The 25,416-nt window shown below is 39.3% G+C and overlaps 1 protein-coding gene and 1 pseudogene across 1 annotated transcript in view; one reads left to right on the forward strand and one right to left on the reverse strand.

The window, feature by feature from the left end:
* The first annotated feature begins 563 nt into the window (after positions 1 to 563).
* LOC103226234 (probable C-mannosyltransferase DPY19L2) overlaps positions 564 to 25,416 on the forward strand; it is a 124,120-nt gene continuing 99,267 nt past the window's right edge. The window contains exons 1-4 of the mRNA XM_073008968.1: positions 564 to 1,080; positions 3,283 to 3,307; positions 5,307 to 5,394; positions 7,667 to 7,804. Coding sequence (XP_072865069.1) covers positions 744 to 1,080; positions 3,283 to 3,307; positions 5,307 to 5,394; positions 7,667 to 7,804 — 588 coding nt within the window. The 5' untranslated portion in view covers positions 564 to 743. The remainder of the gene's footprint in view (positions 1,081 to 3,282; positions 3,308 to 5,306; positions 5,395 to 7,666; positions 7,805 to 25,416) is intronic.
* LOC103226233 (protein S100-A11 pseudogene) lies at positions 23,839 to 24,433 on the reverse strand (annotated as a pseudogene).

Below are 25,416 nucleotides of genomic sequence, written 5' to 3' on the forward strand. Positions count from 1 at the left end.
GCTGGCTTCCCTGACACACTTCCTACAGTCATTTCTTGCAGCTGAGATCTTCCCCTTTAATACCTCGTTAATTAACGTGTAACCTTTTGGTTAAAATGTCAAAGCTAAGACTAAACCCGAAGGAATGAAGCCACGGGAAGTTCTTCAGACTTAGTCGCCGGCAAGGTTATGGCCCGAAGCGGCGCGCGGGGAAGCTACTGGCAGAGCTGTGCGCACACGGGGTGCTGCGGGCGCTGGGGAGTGTGGAGAGGCTGCGTGGAGCTGCACGCTCGGGGTGGGGGGCGGGGGCTGCCTTCCCAGTGAAGCGCGTGAAAGGCGAGCGGTGGGGTTCTGCGCCAGGGGGGCTGGCAGCGTGTGGGGAGCTGTACATCGAGCTGCGCGCAAGGTGGCGACTGCACGTGCGGGCTTGGGGACTGGGCGCACTGGGGGCTGCAGGCGCTGGGGAGGGTGTGGTGGGCTGTGCGTGGTGCTGCCCTCACCCGAGGCTGCACGCTCGGGAAAGCGCAGAGGCGGGGGTGCTGCGAGCGGTGGGGAGCACGTGGGCGGACACGCAGGGACTGCCCGCGCGAATGGCTTCGACAGCACGCGCCCCACCCCACATTTCACAGTCGCCATGACGACCGGGAGGTCGGCAACGGCTGCGGGGACAAGTCCGTTGAGGCTGCCAGGCTAGTCAGGCCTTTCTGAACCTCGCCCGACTCGCCTGGGCTGTGCCTGAAATTGACCCAGCTCCACCAGGGATTATGAGAAAACAAGGAGTAAGCTCAAAGCGGCTACAATCTTCCCGCCCCAGCCAGCCTAAGCGGCGGCGCGGGGCCTCCCCCGCCCGGGAGCCGGAGGTGGAGGAGGAGGTGGGAAGGTCGGCGCTATGCAGCGGGAACCTGCCAAGGGGCACCAGGAGGTCCTCCCCGCGGAGGATCCGAAATCTGAAAGCGCGAAAAGGCTTGGAGCTGGAGGTGATGGCCAACACATTTCTTCTCGGCCCCTTCCAGTTCGTCCATAATTTCCTGGCGCAGCTCCGGGAAAAGGTGCACGAACTGCAGGCGCGGCGGTTCTCCACCAGGACCACTCTCGGCATCGGTGAGGAGAAGGCAGGAGAGCCCTAGAGGGAGCCGCGTGGCGCTTTTCTTGAGTCTTGAAGGAGAGCAATTTAACAAGCAAGGGTTTGTGGGTGCCTAGTAGTAAATAATAGCAAGGTCCGAGTAGAAAGGAGTTGGCCAAAGATCTTGTTGCTGAACAAGGGGGGAGAGAGAGATGGGGAGTATATTAGTTTGACGGGCTGTCAGATCGCAGAGTGTTTTAAGGTCTAGGAGTTTTAAAGACTGAGTTCGGGAAGGATCAAGGGAAGAAGATGAGATTAAGATTCCAAGAGAGGAAATAATTAGTGGAGCAAACGTTGGAATATTTGGGAGGGTAGAATTAAAGGCACAACTCTGAGAAGCTAACTGTGGAAAAGAGGAGAGAGAATTCCTTTTCTGAGATGGCAGGAACTAGAAAAGCGAGGATTACTATACGGAGAAATGTTAAAGTGGAGATAAAAGAAGTTGGGAGTGCTGGCGACTAATGGTCTGTTTCAGTGAAGTATGAGGCTGGGTCACCTTCCGAGGTGAGATTGATAGGATGTCCGGGTCCAGGGGACATGCTTCTGTCACAGCTTGGAAAAGGCATGTGATAAGCCCTTCAAGCATTTAGAATGCTGGCATCACTATACCGTATCCTTTTTTTTTCAGATGTGTTATGTGGGTTAAGGGAGGGATTGAGAGACAAAGATTTTGAGCATCCTTGGAAAGCTGGATGAATTTGGTAGTATATTTGACCTTTTCCTTATATATTATCTGAAGAGTTTTTGTCAGTGTATATAATTGTTAGGAGAATTAGAAATAGGATACAAATATAGTTGAATAAGATAGTCTCTGTATATTTTAAAATTAATGAAGCCTAATAAACAGTTAATGAGCATCTTTACAACTTTTTACAATTTTCAACCTTTTAAAAATTATAGCAACTGCACTTGCAGACAGTCCAGAAATACACCATGGGCCATACTTTGCCTATCTTGATATAAAACAAGTAAATCTGAGAAGTATTTAAGTTAAGCCCGGGACAGTTAGTGATGTAGGAAAAGATCTGGATAAGCATGGTTGAGAATTTCAACATTGCAATTGTTTAATTTTTTAAAATTTAATTTTTTCAATAATTATTGAATTAATTTGCATTTATTTTGTTAGCCAAGTGGAGTAATTTTTGAATTTTTAAGAGGCTATTATTGGTGGTTATAAGATGACCTGCCAAGTATGTTTGGGATAACCATAAAAAATACCATTATAAAATCTCAGAGGGGAGGTAGGACTTCTGGAATAGCCAAGGAAATGCACTCCTCCGTGACGACAATGAAAATACTTGGAAAATTATCAAAATCATTTTCTTCAAAACTTTGGAAATTAACCAAAGGTTTACAACAATCTGAAGGGCATTAATTCAAGAAAAGCTGCTGAACCTCTATAAGAACAGCAAAGTTTGTGGTGTTTTAACTTGTTCTATTCCCCACTCTTCTCTCTCCAGCTCCATGGTACCTTTGAAAACAAGCAATTCCCCAACCAAACAGGGGCACAGGCTGCGTTTGCAGCTCCTGTAAAAGCTCCATACCCAGAGCAGTGTCTCCCAGCTCCCTGGTGAAGTCTTACGTATATATGGGACGCTGGCACAGGTGACTCCAGATTAGTCTCCTAGGCCATCTAGTAGCTCCTGGGTCTGGGCTCTTGCAAAGAGCTTGTGATTCATCAAGGGTTGAGTTGCACAATGAGGCTTTTAGATGTGCTGCTGAGGAAGTGATTGCCTGCATTTAATTGTCTCTGATGAATGCTAGGGAAACTGATCTAGAGTGGCTCCTCCTGGTTAGAACTAGTGAAGCATACTGCATATATTTACTTCTTTTAAAAATTTCCTATAAAGGAATAGAAAATAATACTGAAAAAAAAAAAAACACCTAAAAAGTCACAATCTTCCATAATTCCATCACTCTTACCAATTACCTGAAGTAAAAAAACCCTCTCAAGTCTCTCCCTTTGCTTGTCAAGCCCCGCTGCAGACAGGTAAGCTCTGTTCAGAATTTACTTTGTGTCCTGGATTTTTCCTATGCTCATAGAGACAGGATTAGCTGGCCATCTTGCTTTGTGTGCTATATTTCTAGGCATGTAAAATAATACATTTGAAATACTTGTTTAAATGGTATTTTATAATAAAACAGCTTTTAATAACTTTCCTTTTTTTTCTTTTTTCCAGCCGTCTTTGTGGCAATTTTACATTGGTAAGATTTAGTTTCAGTTTGAAATATTTAGAAACATTTGAATTAAAAATTGCCATCACTCTTTGCATACAGTAAAACAATAACTTCTGGCTATAGTTGTAAAACATCTTTATGTGCATCAATTTATGCATATATTTTGCTTTTTTACAAACTTATATGAAACAGCATTTACAAAATAGATGCATTAGGGGAATAGTAACTTATGAATTAAAATATTTTTGCTTTACCAAATAATTCACTACATGTTTCTTTAAATATCTAGCTTTTCTAGTGTATTTTGCATGTGTAGTTCATTTAAAACCCTCCTTTATTTTATGGTAATTATATGTTGCTAGTGAAATAACTTCTTTCTTTTTCTTTTTCTTTTTTTTTTTTTTTTTTTTTTTTTGAGACAGAGTCTTGCTCTGTCTCCCAGGCTGGAGTGTGGTGGCACGATCTTGACTCACTGCAACCTCTGCCTCCCAGGCTCAAGTGATTCTCGTGCCTCAGCCTTCCGAGTAGCTGGGATTACAGGTGTGCGCCACCACACCCAGCCAATTTGTTGTATTTTTAGTGGAGACGAGGTTTCACCGTGTTGGCCAGTGTGGTGTCAAACTCCTGGCCTCAAATGATCCACCTGCCTCGGCCTCCCAAAGTGTTGGGATTACAGGTATGAGCCAGCACAGCCAGCCAGTGAAATAACTGGTGGTAAAGTTTAGTAACACCTGCCAATTGGAAATCAGGTAAAAAAGAAGATAAAGATTCTGCAGTGGTTATACAGAGTTAAATGACTTTGAGTCTTTTAGTGTGCAAGCCTATGTATATTATTTTACAAAAGTGTTTTAAAAACTTCGTAAAATAATATTTCCCTCTGGAATATTTTATTTTTACCTGTGCTCAGCGATTTCTACCCTTGGGAGGTATGAGATCTGCCTCTATGTTCTGTTGACACAGTGCTGCTCTAGACATTTAGTCTGCAGGGAGATTTTGATGTTAGAACTGAGGCTGCAATGGTAGGGAATATTCCTGCAGTTTTTGGTACCCTGGCATATGTCCTACATGTAAAGAAGGGTTGGTGGAAAACAGGGTTAATATATGGAACTTTGCTTTATTTTCAACTTCACTGGCAAGTACTGACTACATGAGTTAGCTGTAGCATGATTGTTGACTGCAGCTAATTTTGTTTATCACATATGCTCCTTCACTGCCTACAGCTGTTGATTCGCTACTAAAATGTCTTCAAGCACACACCTGCATTCTTTGGCACTTGAAAGTTGATCCCTTATGTGATATTATACTTATTGTAAGTCTGCTTTGATTTAAAGTAATTTTATTTAAAATTATATTTTGAACCTTTTTCAACAGTTATGGAGGTATTTCCCAAGGCTGGTAGATTAGAATCACTTGAAGCTTAAAAAACAAACAATAACCTGCGTCTGTTCTTATTTAGAGGCCTGGGATGGAAGGAAGGGTGAAAAAAGCCACATGAATTTTAGATGTACAATTAAGGTGGGTTTTTTTGGAGACAGAATCTCACTCTGTCACCCAGGCTGGAGTGCAGTGGCATGATCTCTGCTCACTGCATCCTCTGCCCCCTGGGTTCAAGCAGTTCTCCTGCCTCAGCCTCCCTAGCAGCCAGGATTACAGACATACACTATCATGGCTGGCTAATTTTTGTATTTTTAGTAGAGACGGGGGTTTCACCATATTGGGCAGGCTGGTCTTGAACTCCTCACCTCAAGTGATCTGCCTGCCTCGGGCTCTGAAAGTGCTGGGATAACAGGCATGAGCCAATGCACCAGGCCACAATTAAGCTTAAAAACCACTGAGTTAAGGAATTTCAGGTGTGTGCCATACTGGATTATAAATGCCTAAAACCATACAGGTTAGTAAGCAAATTATAAAATTACTATTATAACAATTTATTGTTTTCTTTTTATGGCTTTCTTACTTATCGCTTATTTTACTGTTGGTTTTAAAACTTGTTCTTATTGTAATATGATACTTCATTTTTTTCTAGGTTACATTTAGTAACACTTTTTGAAAATGATCGTCATTTCTCTCACCTCTCATCTTTGGAACGGGAGATGACTTTTCGCACTGAAATGGTTAGGTTTCTTCTTCTAACGGATTAATTTGTGGTTTAAGAATATCGAGACTATGAGGTAGAAATGTATTAGGCATTGAAACCAGCTTTTGGTGAACTGCACTGTTTCATAAGCTATAACCCGGGTTTATTATTTAAATAGTAAAGTGTTTGAGATTATTTTTCTGTTACTTATTTCATTATCTCTCACTCTTTCCTAATGCAGACTTCTTTTTAAGATAATAAAGATGAATTGTAATAGGTGAGGAAGGAGGACAAAGGAAGCACTGAGGAAGTGATAAAGGGGAATGAAATGAGATGTTATCAGAAATTGCTTTGTCTTTGGCTACAGTTGGGAGATCCCATGTTTCACCTGGGTCTTTTAATGGTGATGATGATTTGCCTCTCTTTTGGTTTCAAGATAATCTCTTTTAAGAGATAACTTTTGATATAATTTTTAAATAATTTTCTGTTTTTCGATAGTTAATCTTTAAAATGGAGTTTTCTGCCCTACACATCTCACATAATTATTGGGAGGAGTAAGTGGGATAGCGAATGCCAAAATTACACAATTTTATGTTTGGAAGACACCACAACCGTCCATCTTCCAGATCTGCTCACAGCTGATCGGGGGCCTAGTAAAGCATTGAAACTGGCTCTCCTCACTCTGGCCATTGCTTTTTGTTTAAATTATGATAAAATTTAGATTTAAATTTGTAATAAAAAATTTCAATGTTTATCATTTAAGCGTACAATTCAGTGACATTAAGTACATTTGTGATGTCTTGCAACTATTACCACTGTCCACATCCAGAACTTTTTGCTATCCCAAACAGAAACTCTACTCACTAAACACTAATCACACCCAACTATATTTTCTGTCTCTATGAATTTGCCTATGCTAGGCCCCTCAGTCACTGCTTTTTAATTTTCATCCCTATATTGCCCCTATAAAGTTTCAAAGCATTGGATACATAACATATGTATGACATTTGAACATTTTAAAGGTATTTCCAAAGACAGAATATAAAATATTATTAAATAAAGAGTGTAACTGTGGCAGAGTCTGGACTTTGGTGACAGATCACTGGATTCTAAGAGCAGTTCTGTGCTTTCCTGTATGATGGCTAGTCAGGTAACCTCTCAGATTCTCAGTCATTTCATCTGCTCAATAAAAACAATGCCAACCTTAGAGGGGTTTAGGGAAAATGAAGGGGGATAATGAATGGCAACACATAGCAGAATACTTAACACAAAATAATAGCTGTTATTAGTAACTTATTTATATTTTTAATATTTCCCTAAATATAGACTTTTGCATATTAGGTATCCTTTAATTGTTGTATTGTTTTGTTATCTTCCTAAGCAGAAAGGAAAATTCTTTATGAACTCATATTTTGCCAATCAGCTATGAGGTAATGGCCTTTCAGACATCAGCTAAAACAGACCTTTAATTTAGCAGTTACTCGTGTTGGATGAGGCAGATATGATTACAGCATATAGCATTTTTTAGGGAGAGTGCATTTTAAACAATGTGGCCCTTTTTAGCTTTTTAGATTTTAGGAGTGAAAGCAAGAAACTGATGGGGAAATAAGACACAACGTGCTGTTGTTAATCTATGAATTTTAACTCAACAGCACTTTTACTACCCTAATGAAGCCTTTATTTTATATGCTGAAGTGTAAGACACTAAAATAATCTGCTTTTTAGTATATAGCATTTGTGAGCAACAATAGTCAATCGACACTGAGCTTTCACCTTGCACAGAGGATTTGATGGAGCTATGAAGTAAGCCAGAAGCATTGGATTCCTTGCTCATGATGCTTATGGTCATTATATTTTATTTCCTAAGAGCATGGGAAAAAAAGAAGTAATTTTCTATATGCAAAGTTGTACAGAGGCATGAAGGCATCCCTGTTTATGACAGAATTAATCAGATGTCAACCTTCAAGCATCTCAAATGTGGGGGATAAAACCAGATTTGGGAAAATTAAACATATACAGTCTATACCTTTTAAGACATTATTAGAGAAACTCTTTAAATCGTTTGACCATCCCTCCAACTCTTTAGTTTGAAAGCCTATAGAAAATTTGAAAGAATAGTACAGTGATCACCTGAAAATACGTGCTTTTTAAAGTCCAAGAATGCAAAATAGCGAGGAGTAATTAGGGAGTCTTATTATTGACCTTTTTTTTTTTCAGAAAAAAATATTCTATAGAAGTGATAAAAATAATTATTTTAAAGTTTTAATTACATTGACAATATGTGCTTTTTGTTTTTTTTTTTCCTAAAGGGACTTTATTATTCCTACTTCAAGACCATTATTGAAGCACCTTCATTTTTGGAAGGACTGTGGATGATTATGAATGACAGGCTTACTGAATATCCTCTTGTAATTAATACAGTAAAACGCTTCCATCTTTATCCAGAGGTGAGTCATCATTTGAGACAAATAATATTTGTAGAGTGATCCTCTTTATCAGATAAAAATAGTCAGCACAATCTTGTTAAAAAGAAAGGGAGGAGAGCTTTCAAGTGAATTAATTTTGTGTATCCTTACAGTTGAGCAGAATATCGTAAGTTCCTCTTGTAAAATTTAAAGACCTCAGAAACTGTTGTCTTATGAACTCAAAGAATGAACCTTAGTGTGTAAATAATGGCCAGGGTAATAGACAAACCAAATGAAAAAGAGAGTCATGGGAGCCAAAAAGGTTCTAAATGGGCTTGGGCTTTTGGCTTTGGACACCTCATAGGTGGGCACGATGACCACGCGAAGGAACAGTGAGAGTGATGAGCTTGAATAGTGATCTTGGAGTTACGTTAGTACGGTAAGATTTCTTTAGTCACACGGCCAGAAATCTATTACTATCTTCCAACACTTAGCCTAAAAGAGTATGGTTGTTATAGTAGTCTGTAAATGCTAGAAATTTGAAAAATGGAGACAAAATTAGTGAACTCAGTTTGTGAATTCAAGATAAATGCTAAATTTGACACCATGGTAAATACTACTGTCGAGTTTAAAGTTGTCTCAGAATCCAGCATATTAATTAAAAGTTACTGATTTCTAGTCCTTTATTCATATTTTTATGGTATTTTAAAATTATTATTCTTTAGATTTTGAAATGCTTAAAACTACAGAGACTTAGAAAATAATATTCAAATGTGTGTGATCAACCATCTAAAATAAATAAATGCTGATCTTTGTCATTTTTGCATCAACTATTTTACAATAATTAAAATATTATAAATACAGTTAAAATCACCTTTGTTCTGCTTCTAGTCCAACATACCTTTATTAAGATTTGGTGTGTGTATCCATCCAATCTCTGTTTTCAGAGATTGTTTTATTATGTGCTTTAAGTTCACATAAATGATCTCACACTGAATGTATCACTGTAGGATTTTTCTTCAAAATTATATTTTTGAACTTTATATATATAATTTCTCTAATTTTAACCATTTTATGAATTCTAAAGTTTATGTATTTCCCCATCTTAATATATTATTTCCAATTTTTCAATTACAAGCAATGTAATCTAAAATGTGCACTTCTGTGTGGTTTTCTTCTGTATATGTGCAGTATTTTGTCTAGGATATATACCTAGAAGTGGACTTGCTGTTATAGAGTGTATGCTTTTTCAGCTTTACCAGATATTGCTAAATTGCTGTCTGAAGCAAATGTAGCAGTTCATACTACTGTCTAGAATTTTCTCATATACTTATTAGATTTTGAATTGTCAGACCCTGTGATTTTTACTCTTATGATGACTGTGATATGCTTTTTGTTTTAATTTGTACTTCCCTTATTATTTATGGGGATAAATATATTTCCATGTTTAATAAGCATTTGGATTTGTTCTTTTATCAACAACATATATAAATCTTTGTCACCAACTCAGCTTTTTTGAGGTATGACTTACATGTAATAAAATGTGCCAATTGTGAGTGTACCATTCTCTGAGTTTTGACAAATGTATGAAGCTATGTATCCATCACCACGATTGAATTACAAAACATTTTCAGAATGCCAAAAAATGCTCCATTATGGTAGCTGTCTTTTCCCCCATTGAATTAATTGTCTCGGTACATTCGTTGAAAATTAATTGACCACATTATGTGTGAATCTGTTTCTGGACTCTATTATTCTCTTGATCTATAATTATGCCAGTACCACACTGTCTTGATTACTGTAGCTTTACAATAAATCTTGAAAGTAGATAGTTCTCTCATTTTGTTTTTCCTTTTTAAAATTGCATTTCTATCTAAATGTTAGGGTCCGCTTATTAATTTCTCAAAAAAAAAAACCTACTGGGATTTTGGTTGGGATTATGTTGGATTTGTACACATATTTGGGAAGAATTGACATCTTAACAATATTTAATTTTATAATCCATGATCATAGTATAGATCTCCATCTTGTCGATTATTTTTAATTTGTCTCAGCAATGTTTTGTATTTTTTCAATGTATAGTTTTCCCCAGTACTCTTTTATTATAAATGGTATTATTTTACAATTTTTATTTTTCCATTTTTTGTTGCCTTTGTATAGAAATACAGTTGATTTTGAATATTAACTTTGTACCTGCATCTTGATGAAGTCAGCGGTTCTAGTAGCTTGTTTGTAGAATCCTTTGGATTTTTCTATGCACATGATTATATAGTCTGTACTTAAAAGCAGTTTTATTTTCAGTAGGTATACCCTAAGTGTTTTTAAAACAGCTTTATTGAGGTATAATTGACATATGATAGCTGGTCATATAGATGAAGTGTAAAGTTTGATTAGTTTTGGCCCACCTGTAAAACCATCACCAGTCAAGACAATGAGCATATCCCTTATCCCGAAATTTCCCTGTGCTCCTTGGTAATCCCTCCTTCCTTCGTCTCTCTTTGCCCACATCCCATCCCTAGGAAACCACTATTCTTTTTGTCATTATGGTTTAGTTTGCGTTTGCTAGAATTTTATAGAAATAGAATCAGAGTTGTTCTGTACCCAGGTCTTAATTTATGTGGTTGACTTGAGTGATGACACAGACAGATCAGTGCCACTGAAAGAAGAATTTATGATTAATACTTCCATGGAGAAGAGGACAAGTCACATCACACAGAGCCACAGGAGAGATACAGTTTGGTCAGGCAGAAGCAGTACTGAGGGTAAAGCCTAAGTTGGGGTTTTTATTGGGGTTTCTGTGGGAAAGGCAAAATGGGCAGAGTTTAAAAAACAAAATAAATAAACAAAATCGAAAGACAGTTGACAAACTGGGAGAAGATATTTGTTTGGTTTCTTTTTGTTTGTTCTGAGACAGTGTCACTTCATCGCCCAGATTGAAGTGCAGTGGTGTGATTTTGGCTCCCTGCAGCCTCCGCCTCCCAGGTTCAAGCGATTCTCCAGCTTCAGCCTCTGAATAGCTGGGATTACATATGCGTGCCACCACACCTGGCTAATTTTTGTATTTTTAGTAGAAACGGGGTTTCACCATGTTGGCCAGGCTAGTCTCAAACTCCTGGCCTCCAGTGATCCTCCTGCCTTGGCCTCCCAAAGTGTTGGATTATAGGCGTGAGCCACCATGCCCGGCCAGGAGAATATATTTGCAATATACCTCACAGATAAAGGGCTAATACACCTAATATATAAAGAACTCTTAATTCTTTATATATTTAGCTTCTGGAGGCTTCAGGTGTCAGTTTGGTGATGAAGAGAGCTGGAATGATGATATTCTCATTCCTACGACAGGAAAATAGCTGGACAAACTGCAAGATAACACCTTTTCTTGAACCCTTCAGAAAACTGAAGTCAGAGGACAACCAACGCAGAATTTCAAGAAGGACAGGTGCCTGCAGAAAGCAATAGGAACTGAGCATTCTGGGATAGGAACTGCTTGACTGAGATAGATGCTTTTGAATGCCATATAAACTGGTACAAAGATTAAACCAGAAATTTTTTAATGAACTGCTACAGACTTGGTGTGAGCTGGCATGAAATGTGAAGGTGAGCAGGCTCTCTCAGGGAAGACTGGGGAAGTATTTAGAGAAAGCTTTCCTATGATGCTGGCTAGGGGACAGGAAAAGCAATCATTGCTCAGACTCTGCGCACACCCATGTTGTGAAATCTTTCCTAAGGAAAAGAAAGCCATGATCTGCAGGGAGAACGGTATCAAATCCATTGTCTGAGGACACTGGTGGGTATTCAGTGAAGCTGGTGAAAGAGAACAGGCAGGAAAAAAAAAAAAAACCCTAAATGTTAAAAAACAGTCATATTCCTTGAGGAGGGAACACTTATGAAGGGTACAGCCCCAAGTCCCAAATTCACAGTACCTGCCTAAGACTGAGGCTTAATTGGAACATCAGAAAACCTGTCACTCTTCCCCCATTACATGAACAAGCCTTTGGTAAAAATCACAGTGGAATGTGACCAAGTGAGTTTTGCAAGGCCTTTTCTTTCTAGGGAGCAGCACAGAGGAAAACCCAAAACCAAGCTCAAAACAAGGTACCATTAGAGGAATTTGAAATTGCTAGTGTCCATAGCAGCAACAAACTCCAGCTTTGGTAACTATAGCAATTACAAATTTCAAATCCAGCCCACCCTAACTAGATTAACACAAATCCCTACAATAAAGATGTAACAGAAAGATGTTCTTATTTTCAAGCATAAAAATACTGACCTCTGTGTCTACTGTCTTATACAACATGTCTAACTTCCAGCAAAAATTATGAGGCATACCTAAAGGTAAGAAAAAGCACAATCCAAAGAGACAGAGCAATCATCAACCCAAAGAAGATACAGATACTGGAACAACTGGACAGATTTAAGTTACTATGATTAATATTTTAAAGACCCAAGTGGAAAAGATAGATGATATGCAAGATCAGACAGATAATTTTAGCAGAGAGATGGACACTATAAGAATCAAAGGGAAATGCTAGACATAAAAAAAAAGAAGTAAAAAATGCCTTAGATGGGCTCATCAACAGACATAGAACAGCAGAAGAAATAATCAGTGAGTTTGAAGATAGGTCAATAGGAATGCAAAGAGAAGAAAAAGTGGTGGAAGGAAACGATAGAGCATCTAAGAGCTGTGACACCATATCAACTATTCTAATATATGCATAATTAGAATCCCGGTGGGAGAGGAAAGATGAGGAAGAATAAATATTTGAAAAATAAATGACTGAGAATTTTCCAAAATTAGTAACAGATACCAAACCACAGATCCAAGAAACTCAGAGAACATCAAAAAGGATAAATACCAAACAAATGCATGAATGAATAGATAGATAAACCAAATATGCATATACAAACCTAGGGGTAAATGTAAACACATTAAAGAGTATGAGACAGAGACTATCTCACAAAGCCTAAAATACTTATCATCTGGCTCTTTATAGGAAAAGCTTGCTGACCTCTTATCTAAGAGAATGAATAGACTAGGGATATAATGTGAGTTTCTTGTGCAGCACCAAGGGCTTCATTTGAGGTTGATGGTGTTGAACTGAGAACAAAACCAGCCAACAGAATTGTGTTTCTCCAGCTATAATCAGATTCCCAAGTATGAACACAGAGAAAATGGAGAGTTGGATTTAATCATGTTGGGTCAGCTTTCCCTTGGATGTAGAAAGCCAAAAAGAACATTGCTCGTGGCCTTCCAGCAATGTCAGCAGCAAGAACAACAAAAGCCAAACAGTCTTCAAATTTACAACTTTTCCTGAAGCAGTCAGGGAGCTGAGATCACAGGGCAATCAAATAACCCAAAATAAATTAAAACAAAAAAGCACGTGCAAGGAGAACAGAAACAAGCATTTAATTACGCGGGTCGTGCCACTAGACACAATGGTAAAGAATTCAACTCAAATTGTTCACCAGTCAGTCAGTAAATGCCTAGTATGGGTTAGCAAGGGAATTTGCAATTGTTTACAGACATTTTTACACAGATCTCATAAGGTGCTGACAAAAGATTAGCAAGAGCGCTCAGAAAGCATCCTCCATGGTAAAGCCTGGGAGAACAGGAGCCACTTAGAGAAAGGCATGAAACCCACCCACCCACGTCTTCCTTATCTCCCCTATAAGTTTTAAACTCTCTTATCTTAAACTGCTGGGGGAAAGGTAACAAACTGTCCTTTTCACATTACTGGTACAAAAATAGGCCACAGATCCTGATTTGGTCCCTGAGCCTTACTTTTGCTAACCCCTTGATGCCTGTTTCATATCTTCTCTCTCCAGTTATCCCAAACCTCCTCTCCCCCTTTCATTCTCAGCGAATGACCTTGTTTTCTCCTGTTTTCCTGTGCCCATTGTATATTTCCTAGCTGTATCCTAGGTGCTTACTTCCTGGAATATGGAGTTGATTCAATATCATATTTGTTGAATGAGTGAAACTGTGCAAATTTCCTTGTGCTACATACTCAGTAGTCAATGGATACAACCTAAGCACAACCAAAATTAGGTTTATCTGTATCCTCACCTGCATTTGGTATTGTCACTATTTTTTATTTTACTCATTCTTACACATACGTAGTGATATATCATTATAGTTTTAATTTGCATTTCCCTATTGACTAATGATGATGTACATCTTTTTGTGTTTATTTGCCATCTGTATGTGAAACATGTCTTTATGTATTTTGCTCCATTTCTTTTTTTTTTTTTTTAATTTATTTATTATTATTAAACTTCAAGTTGTAGGGTACATGTGCACAACGTGCAGGTTTGCTACATATGTATACTTGTGCCATGTTGGTGTGCTGCACCCATCAACTCGTCATTTACATCAGGTATAACTCCCAATGCAATCCCTCCTCCCACCCCCCTCCCCATGATAGGCCCCGGTGTGTGATGTTCCCCTTCCCGAGTCCAAGTGATCTCATTGTTCAGTTCCCACCTATGAGTGAGAACATGCGGTGTTTGGTTTTCTGTTCTTGTGATAGTTTGCTAAGAATGATGGTTTCCAGCTGCATCCATGTCCCTACAAAGGACACAAACTCATCCTTTTTTATGGCTGCATAGTATTCCATGGTGTATATGTGCCACATTTTCTTAATCCAATCTGTCACTGATGGACATTTGGGTTGATTCCAAGTCTTTGCTATTGTGAATAGTGCTGCAATAAACATACGTGTGCATGTGTCCTTATAGCAGCATAATTTATAATCCTTTGGGTATATACCCAGTAATGGGATGGCTGGGTCATATGGTACATCTAGTTCTAGATCCTTGAGGAATCGCCATACTGTTTTCCATAATGGTTGAACTAGTTTACACTCCCACCAACAGTGTAAAAGTGTTCCTATTTCTCCACATCCTCTCCAGCACCTGTTGTTTCCTGACTTTTGAATGATCGCCATTCTAACTGGTGTGAGATGGTATCTCATTGTGGTTTTGATTTGCATTTCTCTGATGGCCAGTGATGATGAGCATTTTTTCATGTGTCTGTTGGCTGTATGAATGTCTTCTTTTGAGAAATGTCTGTTCATATCCTTTGCCCACTTTTGGATGGGGTTGTTTGTTTTTTTCTTGTAAATTTGTTTGAGTTCTTTGTAGGTTCTGGATATTAGCCCTTTGTCAGATGAGTAGATTGCAAAAATTTTCTCCCATTCTGTAGGTTGCCTGTTCACTCTGATGGTAGTTTCTTTTGCTGTGCAGAAGCTCTTTAGTTTGATGAGATCCCATTTGTCAATTTTGGCTTTTGCTGCCGTTGCTTTTGGTGTTTTAGACATGAAGTCTTTGCCCATGCCTATGTCCTGAATGGTACTACCTAGGTTTTCCTCTAGGATTTTTATGGTATTAGGTCTAACATTTAAGTCTCTAATCCATCTTGAATTAATTTTCGTATAAGGAGTAAGGAAAGGATCCAGTTTCAGCTTTCTACTTATGGCTAGCCAGTTTTCCCAGCACCATTTATTAAATAGGGAATCCTTTCCCCATTTCTTGTTTCTCTCAGGTTTGTCAAAGATCAGATGGCTGTAGATGTGTGGTATTATTTCTGAGGACTCTGTTCTGTTCCATTGGTCTATATCTCTGTTTTGGTACCAGTAGCATGCTGTTTTGGTTACTGTAGCCTTGTAGTATAGTTTGAAGTCAGGTAGCGTGATGCCTCCAGCTTTGTTCTTTTGACTTAGGATTGTCTTGGAGATGCGGGCTCTTTTTTGGTTCCATATGAACTTTAAAGCAGTTATTTCCAATTCTGTGAAGAAGCTCATTGGTAGCTTGATGGGGATGGCATTGAATCTATAAATTACCTTGGGCAGTATGGCCATTTTCACGATATTGATTCTTCCTATCCATGAGCATGGTATGTTCTTCCATTTGTTTGTGTCCTCTTTGATTTCACTGAGCAGTGGTTTGTAGTTCTCCTTGAAGAGGTCCTTTACATCCCTTGTAAGTTGGATTCCTAGGTATTTTATTCTCTTTGAAGTAATTGTGAATGGAAGTTCATTCCTGATTTGGCTCTCTGTTTGACTGTCACTGGTGTATAAGAATGCTTGTGATTTTTGCACATTAATTTTGTATCCTGAGACTTTGCTGAAGTTGCTTATCAGCTTAAGGAGATTTTGGGCTGAGACAATGGGGTTTTCTAAATATACAATCATGTCGTCTGCAAACAGGGACAATTTGACTTCTTCTTTTCCTAACTGAATCCCCTTGATTTCTTTCTCTTGCCTGATTGCCCTAGCCAGAACTTCCAACACTATGTTGAATAGGAGTGGTGAGAGAGGGCATCCCTGTCTTGTGCCAGTTTTCAAAGGGAATTTTTCCAGTTTTTGCCCATTCAGTATGATATTGGCTGTGGGTTTGTCATAAATAGCTCTTATTATTTTGAGGTACGTTCCATCAATACCGAATTTATTGAGCGTTTTTAGCATGAAGGGCTGTTGAATTTTGTCAAAAGCCTTTTCTGCATCTATTGAGATAATCATGTGGTTCTTGTCTTTGGTTCTGTTTATATGCTGGATTATGTTTATTGATTTGCGAATGTTGAACCAGCCTTGCATCCCAGGGATGAAGCCCACTTGATCATGGTGGGTAAGCTTTTTGATGTGCTGCTGAATCCGGTTTGCCAGTATTTTATTGAGGATTTTTGCATCAATGTTCATCAGGGATATTGGTCTAAAATTCTCTTTTTTTGTTGTGTCTCTGCCAGGCTTTGGTATCAGGATGATGTTGGCCTCATAAAATGAGTTAGGGAGGATTCCCTCTTTTTCTATTGATTGGAATAGTTTCAGAAGGAATGGTACCAGCTCCTCCTTGTACCTCTGGTAGAATTCAGCTGTGAATCCATCTGGTCCTGGACTTTTTTTGGTTGGTAGGCTATTAATTATTGCCTCAATTTCAGAGCCTACTATTGGTCTATTCAGGGATTCAACTTCTTCCTGGTTTAGTCTTGGAAGAGTGTAAGTGTCCAGGAAATTATCCATTTCTTCTAGATTTTCCAGTTTATTTGCGTAGAGGTGTTTATAGTATTCTCTGATGGTAGTTTGTATTTCTGTGGGGTCGGTGGTGATATCCCCTTTATCATTTTTAATTGCGTCGATTTGATTCTTCTCTCTTTTCTTCTTTATTAGTCTTGCTAGTGGTCTGTCAATTTTGTTGATCTTTTCAAAAAACCAACTCCTGGATTCATTGATTTTTTGGAGGGTTTTTTGTGTCTCTATCTCCTTCAGTTCTGCTCTGATCTTAGTTATTTCTTGCCTTCTGCTAGCTTTCGAATGTGTTTGCTCTTGCTTCTCTAGTTCTTTTAATTGCGATGTTAGAGTGTCAATTTTAGATCTTTCCTGCTTTCTCTTGTGGGCATTTAGTGCTATAAATTTCCCTCTACACACTGCTTTAAATGTGTCCCAGAGATTCTGGTATGTTGTATCTTTGTTCTCATTGGTTTCAAAGAACATCTTTATTTCTGCCTTCATTTCGTTATGTACCCAGTAGTCATTCAGGAGCAGGTTGTTCAGTTTCCATGTAGTTGAGCGGTTTTGATTGAGTTTCTTAGTCCTGAGTTCTAGTTTGATTGCACTGTGGTCTGAGAGACAGTTTGTTATAATTTCTGTTCTTGTACATTTGCTGAGGAGTGCTTTACTTCCAATTACGTGGTCAATTTTGGAGTAAGTACGATGTGGTGCTGAGAAGAATGTATATTCTGTTGATTTGGGGTGGAGAGTTCTATAGATGTCTATTAGGTCTGCTTGCTGCAGAGATGAGTTCAATTCCTGGATATCCTTGTTAACTTTCTGTCTCGTTGATCTGTCTAATGTTGACAGTGGAGTGTTGAAGTCTCCCATTATTATTGTATGGGAGTCTAAGTCTCTTTGTAAGTCTCTAAGGACTTGCTTTATGAATCTGGGTGCTCCTGTATTGGGTGCATATATATTTAGGATAGTTATCTCTTCCTGTTGAATTGATCCCTTTACCATTATGTAATGGCCTTCTTTGTCTCTTTTGATCTTTGATGGTTTAAAGTCTGTTTTATCAGAGACTAGTATTGCAACCCCCGCTTTTTTGTGTTCTCCATTTGCTTGGTAAATCTTCCTCCATCCCTTTATTTTGAGCCTATGTATGTCTCTGCGTGTGAGATGGGTCTCCTGAATACAGCAGACTGATGGGTCTTGACTCTTTATCCAGTTTGCCAGTCTGTGTCTTTTAATTGGAGCATTTAGTCCATTTACATTTAAGGTTAAGATTGTTATGTGTGAACTTGATCCTGCCATTATGATATTAACTGGTTATTTTGCTCGTTAGTTGATGCAGTTTCTTCCTAGCCTTGATGGTCTTTACATTTTGGCATGTTTTTGCAATGGCTGGTACCGGTTGTTCCTTTCCATGTTTAGTGCTTCCTTCAGGGTCTCTTGTAAGGCAGGCCTAGTGGTGACAAAATCTCTAAGCATTTGCTTATCTGTAAAGGATTTTATTTCTCCTTCACTTATGAAACTTAGTTTGGCTGGATATAAAATTCTGGGTTTAAAATTCTTTTCTTTAAGAATGTTGAATATTGGCCCCCACTCTCTTCTGGCTTGAAGAGTTTCTGCCGAGAGATCTGCTGTTAGTCTGATGGGCTTCCCTTTGTTGGTAACCCGACCTTTCTCTCTGGCTGCCCTTAAGATTTTTTCCTTCATTTCAACTTTGGTGAATCTGGCAATTATGTGTCTTGGAGTTGCTCTTCTTGAGGAGTATCTTTGTGGCGTTCTCTGTATTTCCTGGATTTGAATGTTGGCCTGCCCTACTAGGTTGGGGAAGTTCTCCTGGATGATATCCTGAAGAGTGTTTTCCAACTTGGTTCCATTTTCCCCGTCACTTTCAGGCACCCCAATCAGACGTAGATTTGGTCTTTTTACATAATCCCATACTTCTTGCAGGCTTTGTTCATTTCTTTTTCTTCTTTTTTCTTTTGGTTTCTCTTCTCGCTTCATTTCATTCATTTGATCCTCCATCGCTGACATTCTTTCTTCCAGTTGATCGAGACGGTTACTGAAGCTTGTGCATTTGTCACGTATTTCTTGTGCCATGTTTTTCGTCTCTTTCATTTCGTTTGTGAGCTTCTCTGCATTAATTACTCTAGCCATCAATTCTTCCACTTTTTTTTCAAGATTTTTAGTTTCTTTGCGCTGGGTACGTAATTCCTCCTTTAGCTCTGAGAAATTTGATGGACTGAAGCCTTCTTCTCTCATCTCGTCGAAGTCATTCTCCGTCCAGCTTTGATCCGTTGCTGGCGATGAGCTGCGCTCCTTTGCCGGGGGAGATGCGCTCTTATTTTTTGAATTTCCAGCTTTTCTGCCCTGCTTTTTCCCCATCTTTGTGGTTTTATCTGCCTCTGGTCTTTGATGATGGTGATGTACTGATGGGGTTTTGGTGTAGGTGTCCTTCCTGTTTGATAGCTTTCCTTCTAACAGTCAGGATCCTCAGCTGTAGGTTGTAGCTGTAGGAGATTGCTTGAGGTCCACTCCAGACCCTGTTTGCCTGGGTATCAGCAGCAGAGGCTGCAGAAGATAGAATATTTCTGAACAGCGAGTGTACCTGTCTGATTCTTGCTTTGGAATCTTCCTCTCAGGGGTGTACTCCACCCTGTGAGGTGTGGGGTGTCAGACTGCCCCTAGTGGGGGATGTCTCCCAGTTAGGCTACTCAGGGGTCAGGGACCCACTTGAGCAGGGAGTCTGTCCCTTCTCAGATCTCAACCTCCGTGTTGGGAGATCCACTGCTCTCTTCAAAGCTGTCAGACAGAGTCGTTTGCGTCTGCAGAGCTGCTGCGTTTGTTATTATTTACTGTGCCCTGTCCCCAGAGGTGGAGTCTACAGAGACAGTCAGGTTTCCTTGAGCTGCTGTGAGCTCCACCCAGTTCGAGCTTCCCAGCAGCTTTGTTTACCTACTTAAGCCTCAGCAATGGCGGGCGCGCCTCCCCCAGCCTCGCTGCTGCCTTGCCGGTAGATCACAGACTGCTGTGCTAGCAATGAGGGAGGCTCCGTGGGTGTGGGACACTCCCGGCCAGGTGTGGGATATGATCTCCTGGTGTGCCTGTCTGCTTAAAGCGCAGTATTGGGGTGGGAGTTACCCGATTTTCCAGGTGTTGTGTGTCTCAGTTCCCCTGGCTAGGAAAAGGGATTCCCTTCCCCCTTGCGCTTTCCAGGTGAGGCAATGCCTCGCCCTGCTTCAGCTCTCGCTGGTCGGGCTGCAGCAGCTGACCAGCACCGATCGTCTGGCACTCCCCAGTGAGATGAACCCAGTACCTCAGTTGAAAATGCAGAAATCGCCGGTCTTCTGTGTCGCTCGCGCTGGGAGTTGGAGACTGGAGCTGTTCCTATTCGGCCATCTTGCTTCGCCCCCCTATTTTGCTCCATTTCTATTTGAATTGTTTGTTTTATGAATTTTGGATCTTAGGATGTTCTTTACATATTATAGATGCTAATTATTTTTCATATATATGGCTTGCAAATATATTTTCCTAGTCTGTAGCTTGTCTTCATTCTCTTAAACAGGGTCTTTATCATAGTATTGTTGAGTTTGTCTCAATTTTGGGGGAATTTCTGTCTAGTTCTTCTATCAACTAAAATAACTAGTTGAAAATACTAATTCTAGTTTTTTGACAGAGGGATTCTGAAGTCTCCTAGTAAAATTATTTACTTGTGCATTTCTCCTTTCACGTCATCTGTTTTTCTTCACATATTTTGTAGCTCTATGTTTGGAGCATATGCATTTAGGATTGCAGGGTCTTCTTGTTGGATTTTTTAAAAAATAATTTAACGATGACTTTTTCTTCTTTCTCTGATAAGATAATTTTGTTTGCTCTGAAGTGTGCTTTTTTCTGATAACGGCATAATCACTTCTGCTTTCTTTTCATTACTATGTGTATGATAAATTCATCATTTTCCATCCTTTCACCTTCAGCCTGACTTTATTCTTATATTTGAAGTGAGTTTCTTGTAAACAGTTGGGTAATATTTTTAAATCCAATCTGTCAATGTATGTCTTAATTGGTATATTTACCAGTTGGCCACTTATATTTAATATAGTTATTAATATGTTAGAGTTTAAGTCTGAGATTTTATTTTGTGGTTTCTATTCGTGGTTTTCAATTTCTGTTTTCTTTGTTTTTAACCTTCTTGTGGCAGAACATTTTACTTGAACATTGTTTAGAGTTATATTTTGATTTATCTATTTTTAAAATATATCACTTTACAAAGCTTTTTTTAGTGGTTCTAGTGATTATATCAACACTATTTATTACAATCTGTTGCTGCTGTCATTTTACTGTATGTTTTAATCATCAAACTTATTTTAAACTCAAGTTTTACACATATTTTATAAACTCAGGAAGAAAGTGAAGGCTTGTTTTATTTTATCCATGTTTTTTATTTCTTCCTCTTTGATGTTCCAAGATTCCTCCTTTTATCATTTCATTTCAGTTTAGGGAATTTTCTTTAGCTACACTTTTAGAATAGATGTCTGTTCTAAAAGTTCTGCTGGCTGCATTTTTTTTTTAGTTTTTCTTAACTCAGAGAATGCAGTTTCTTTTCATTACTGAAGGATATTTTTGCCGGACATAGGATTCTGGGTCAATAGTTCCTTTCTTTCAGCATTTGGCAAGTGTTGTGCCATTTTGTTCTGGCCCTCCGTAGTTTCTGATGAGAAATCCACTGTTAGTTGAATTCTTTTTCTCTTTTAGGTAAGATTTTGTTTTTCTCTTGTTGTTTTCAGTATTTTTTTTTAAATTTAGCCTTCAAAAGTGTATCAAAGTATAATATTCAAAGTTCAAATGTTTTCTAAAGTATGTTGTGTTTTACTGTGGATTTCTTTAGATTTTTTCTGTTTGAGATTTGCTCAGCTCCTTGAATATTTAGGTTTATATCTTTTGCCATGTATGGGAAGTCCAGTCATATTTCTTTTTCTTTCCTTTTTTTTTTTTTTTTTTTTTTTTGAGCTGGAGTCTCGCTCTGTCACCTAGGCTGGAGTTCAGTGGCCAGATCTCAGCTCACTGCAAGCTCCTCCGCCTCCCAGGTTCACACCATTCTCCTGCCTCAGCCTCCCAAGTAGCTGGGACTACAGGTGCCCGCCACCTCGCCTGGCTAGTTTTTTGTATTTTGTAGTAGAGACGGGGTTTCACCGTGTTAGCCAGGATGGTCTCGATCTCCTGACCTCGTTATCCGCCCGTCTCGGCCTCCCAAAGTGCTGGGATTACAGGCTTGAGCCACCATGCCCGGCCTTTCTTTCTTTTTTATGTATGTATGTATGTATGTATGTATGTATGTATTTATGTATTTATTTTGAGACAGGATCTCACTCTGTCGCCCAGGCTGGAGTGCAATGGTGCAATCTCAGCTCACTGCAGCCTCTGACTCCTGGAGTCAAGGGATCTGCCTACCTCAGTCTCCTGAGATGGGCAACGACCATACCTGGCTAATTTTTTTGAATTTTTTGTAGACGTGGGGTTTCACTATGTTGCTCAGGATGGTCTGAAACTCCTGGGCTCAAGCAGTCTGCCTACCCTGGTCACCCAAACTGCTGGGATTACAGGCATGAGCCACCGGGACCAGCCTCAGTAATTATTTCTTTGAATTCTTTTTCAGCCCTGCCTCTTTCCCATCTCCTTCCAAGACTCCAATGACATGAATACAGGATCCTTTGTTAAAGTTCCACAGGTTCCTAGGGCTGTTGTGTGTGTGTGTGTTTTTTAAGTCTGTTAGCATTTGTTTTTTCTCTTTTGCTCAGATTAATTTCTATTGCTCTGTCTTCTAGTTTACTGGTTATTTTCTTCTATCTCTGCCATTCTCCTCTTGTACCATCCATTAAGGTTTTTTATTTTGATTATTTTATTTTTGAGTTCTGAAAATTTTGACTTTTCTTTATGTCTTCTGTTTTTCTGCTGACACTTTTTCTTCTTCCAACTTCTGTTTTAGGTTCATGGGGTACATGTGTGGGTTTGCTATATAAGTGAATTGCATGCAGTGGGGATTTGGTGTATGGAGTATTTTGTCACCCAGGTAATAAGCATAGTACTCAATAGGCAGTTTTTCAGTCTTCACCCTCCTCCCACCCTTCACCCTCAAGTAGGCTCCAGTGTCTGTTGTTCCCTTCTTTATGTCCGTGTGTACTCAGTGTTTAGCTCCGCTTATAAATGAGAACACGCAGTATTTAGTTTTCTGTTCCTGCATTAATTCAGTCAGTGTGTACTCAGTGTTTAGCTCCGCTTATAAATGAGAACATGCAGTATTTAGTTTTCTGTTCCTGCATTAATTCAGTCAGCTTACTGGCCTCCAGCTCCTTCCATGTTGCTGCAAAGGACATTATCTTGTTCTTTATAATGGCTGCGTAATATTCATGGGATATATATACCACATTTTCTTTATCCATTCCACTATTGATGGCATTTAGGTTGATTCCATGTCTTTGCTATTGTGACTAGTGCTGCAGTGAACATACATGTGCATGTGTCTTTATGGTAGGCTAATTTATATTCCTTTGGGTATATACCCAGTAATGGGATTGCTGGGTCAAATGGTAGTTCAGTTTTAAGTTCTTTGAGAAATTTCCAAATTGCTTTCCACAGTGTTTGAACTAGTTTACATTCCCACCAGCAGTGTATAAGCATCCCCTTTTCTCCACAACCTTACCAGCATCTGTTTTTTTTTTTTTTTACTTTTTTTTTTTTTTTTTTTTTTTGAGATGGAGTCTCGCTTTGTCACCCAGGCTGGAGTGCAGTGGCGCGATCGATCTCAGCTCACTGCAAGCTCCGCTTCCCGGGTTTAGGCCATTCTCCTGCCTCAGCCTCCTGAGTAGCTGGGACTACAGGCGCCCACCACCTCGCCCAGCTAGTTTTTTTTGTATTTTTTAGTAGAGACGGGGTTTCACCATGTTAGCCAGGATGGTCTCAATCTCCTGACCTCGTGATCTGCCTGTCTCGGCCTCCCAAGGTGCTGGGATTACAGGCTTGAACCACCGCGCCGGGCCCTACTTTTTAATAATAGCCATTCTGATTGGGTTAGTGTGGTTTTGATTTGCATTTCTCTAATGGTTGGTGATGTTGAACACTTTTTCATATGATTGATGGCCGCATAAATATCTAATTTTGAGAAATTTGTGTTCATGTACTTCACCCACTTTTTTTTCATGTTTTAAAAAAGTGACATTGTTTTATTACTATCCACAGGTGGGGCCTGCATGATGTGGTGGGTGTGCTGGGCTCAGGGGACGTGTGGGCTGTGAGGAGGAGATGATGACAGAAAGGCTGGAAGGAAAGGTGGCGGGGGGGTTTGAAGGCCAGGCCCAAGGGGTCCTCAGGTCCATTTCTGGGAAGGGACAGCCTTAAGGAAGGAGTCATGGCAAGCCACAGCTAGGCCACCAATCAGATTAAGAAATTTTGGGAAATCTAACTGCCTATCACTGTTGACATCCAGTTTCTTCATGCGGTCAAGGACACTGGGGTCCTTCTGGTTCTTTGTGAAGACAGCCAGCTCTGTATTCATGAAGCTTAGGAACTCCGTCTTGGAGAGACTGCAGTTGTAACCATCCTTTCCAGCATACTTTTGGAAAACAGCAATCAGGGACTCAATGCACCACTCAGTCTCTGTAAGGCTGGAGATTTTTGCCATGTTGGAGCTGAGCGATGCGCAGGAGGCTGTGACTGGGAGTGGCACGGAGTACCCATTTTTTAGTGGGGTGGTTTTTTTACTTTTGATTTGTTCCTTATGGATTCTGGATATTAGACCTTTGTCAGATGACTAGTTTGCAAATATTTCTCCCTTTCTGTAGGTTGTCTGTTTACTCTCTTGGTAGTTTCTTTTGCCATGCAGAAGCTCTTTAATTTAATCAGGTTGCATTTGTCAATCTTTGTTTTGTTGCAATTGCTTTTGGCATCTTCGTCATGAAATTTTTGCCAGGGTCTATGTCCAGAATGATATTTTCTATGTTTTCTTCTAGGGTTTTCATTGTTTTAGGTTTTATATTTCAGTCTTTAATTCATCTTGAGTTGATTTTTGTGTATGGGGAAAAGAAAGGGTGAAGTTTCAGTCTTCTGCATATGGCTAGCCAGTTATCCCAGCATCATTTACTGAATAAGAAGTCCTTTTTCCTGTTCACTTGTTTTGTCAGGTTTGTTGAAAATCAGATGGTTCTAGGTGTGTGACTTTATTTCTGAGCTCTCTATTCTGTTCCATTGGTCTATGTGTCTGTTTCTGTGCTAGCACCATGCTGTTTTGGTTATTGTAGCCTTGAAATATAGTTTGAAGTTAGGTAGTATGATGCCTCTGGCTTTATCCTTTTTGTTTAGGATTGCTTTGGCTATTTGAACTATTTTTTGGTTTCATATGTTTTATTTTAATTAATTAATTAATTAATTATAACCTTATTTACATTGAAGGAGTATCCCTATAAGTTTTAGAATAGTTTTTGTAATTATGTGAAAAATGTCATTGGTAGTTTGATAGGAATAGCATTGAATCTGTAAATTGCTTTCCATAGTATGGTCATTTTAACAATATTGAATCTTCCTATCCATGAGCATGGAATGTTTTTCCATTTGTTTTTATTGTCTCTGATTTCTTTCAGCAGTGTTTTGTAATTCTCATTGTAGAGA

The sequence above is a fragment of the Chlorocebus sabaeus genome, chromosome 21, assembly GCF_047675955.1.
Source record: "Chlorocebus sabaeus isolate Y175 chromosome 21, mChlSab1.0.hap1, whole genome shotgun sequence".
Taxonomy (NCBI): Eukaryota; Metazoa; Chordata; class Mammalia; order Primates; family Cercopithecidae; genus Chlorocebus; species Chlorocebus sabaeus.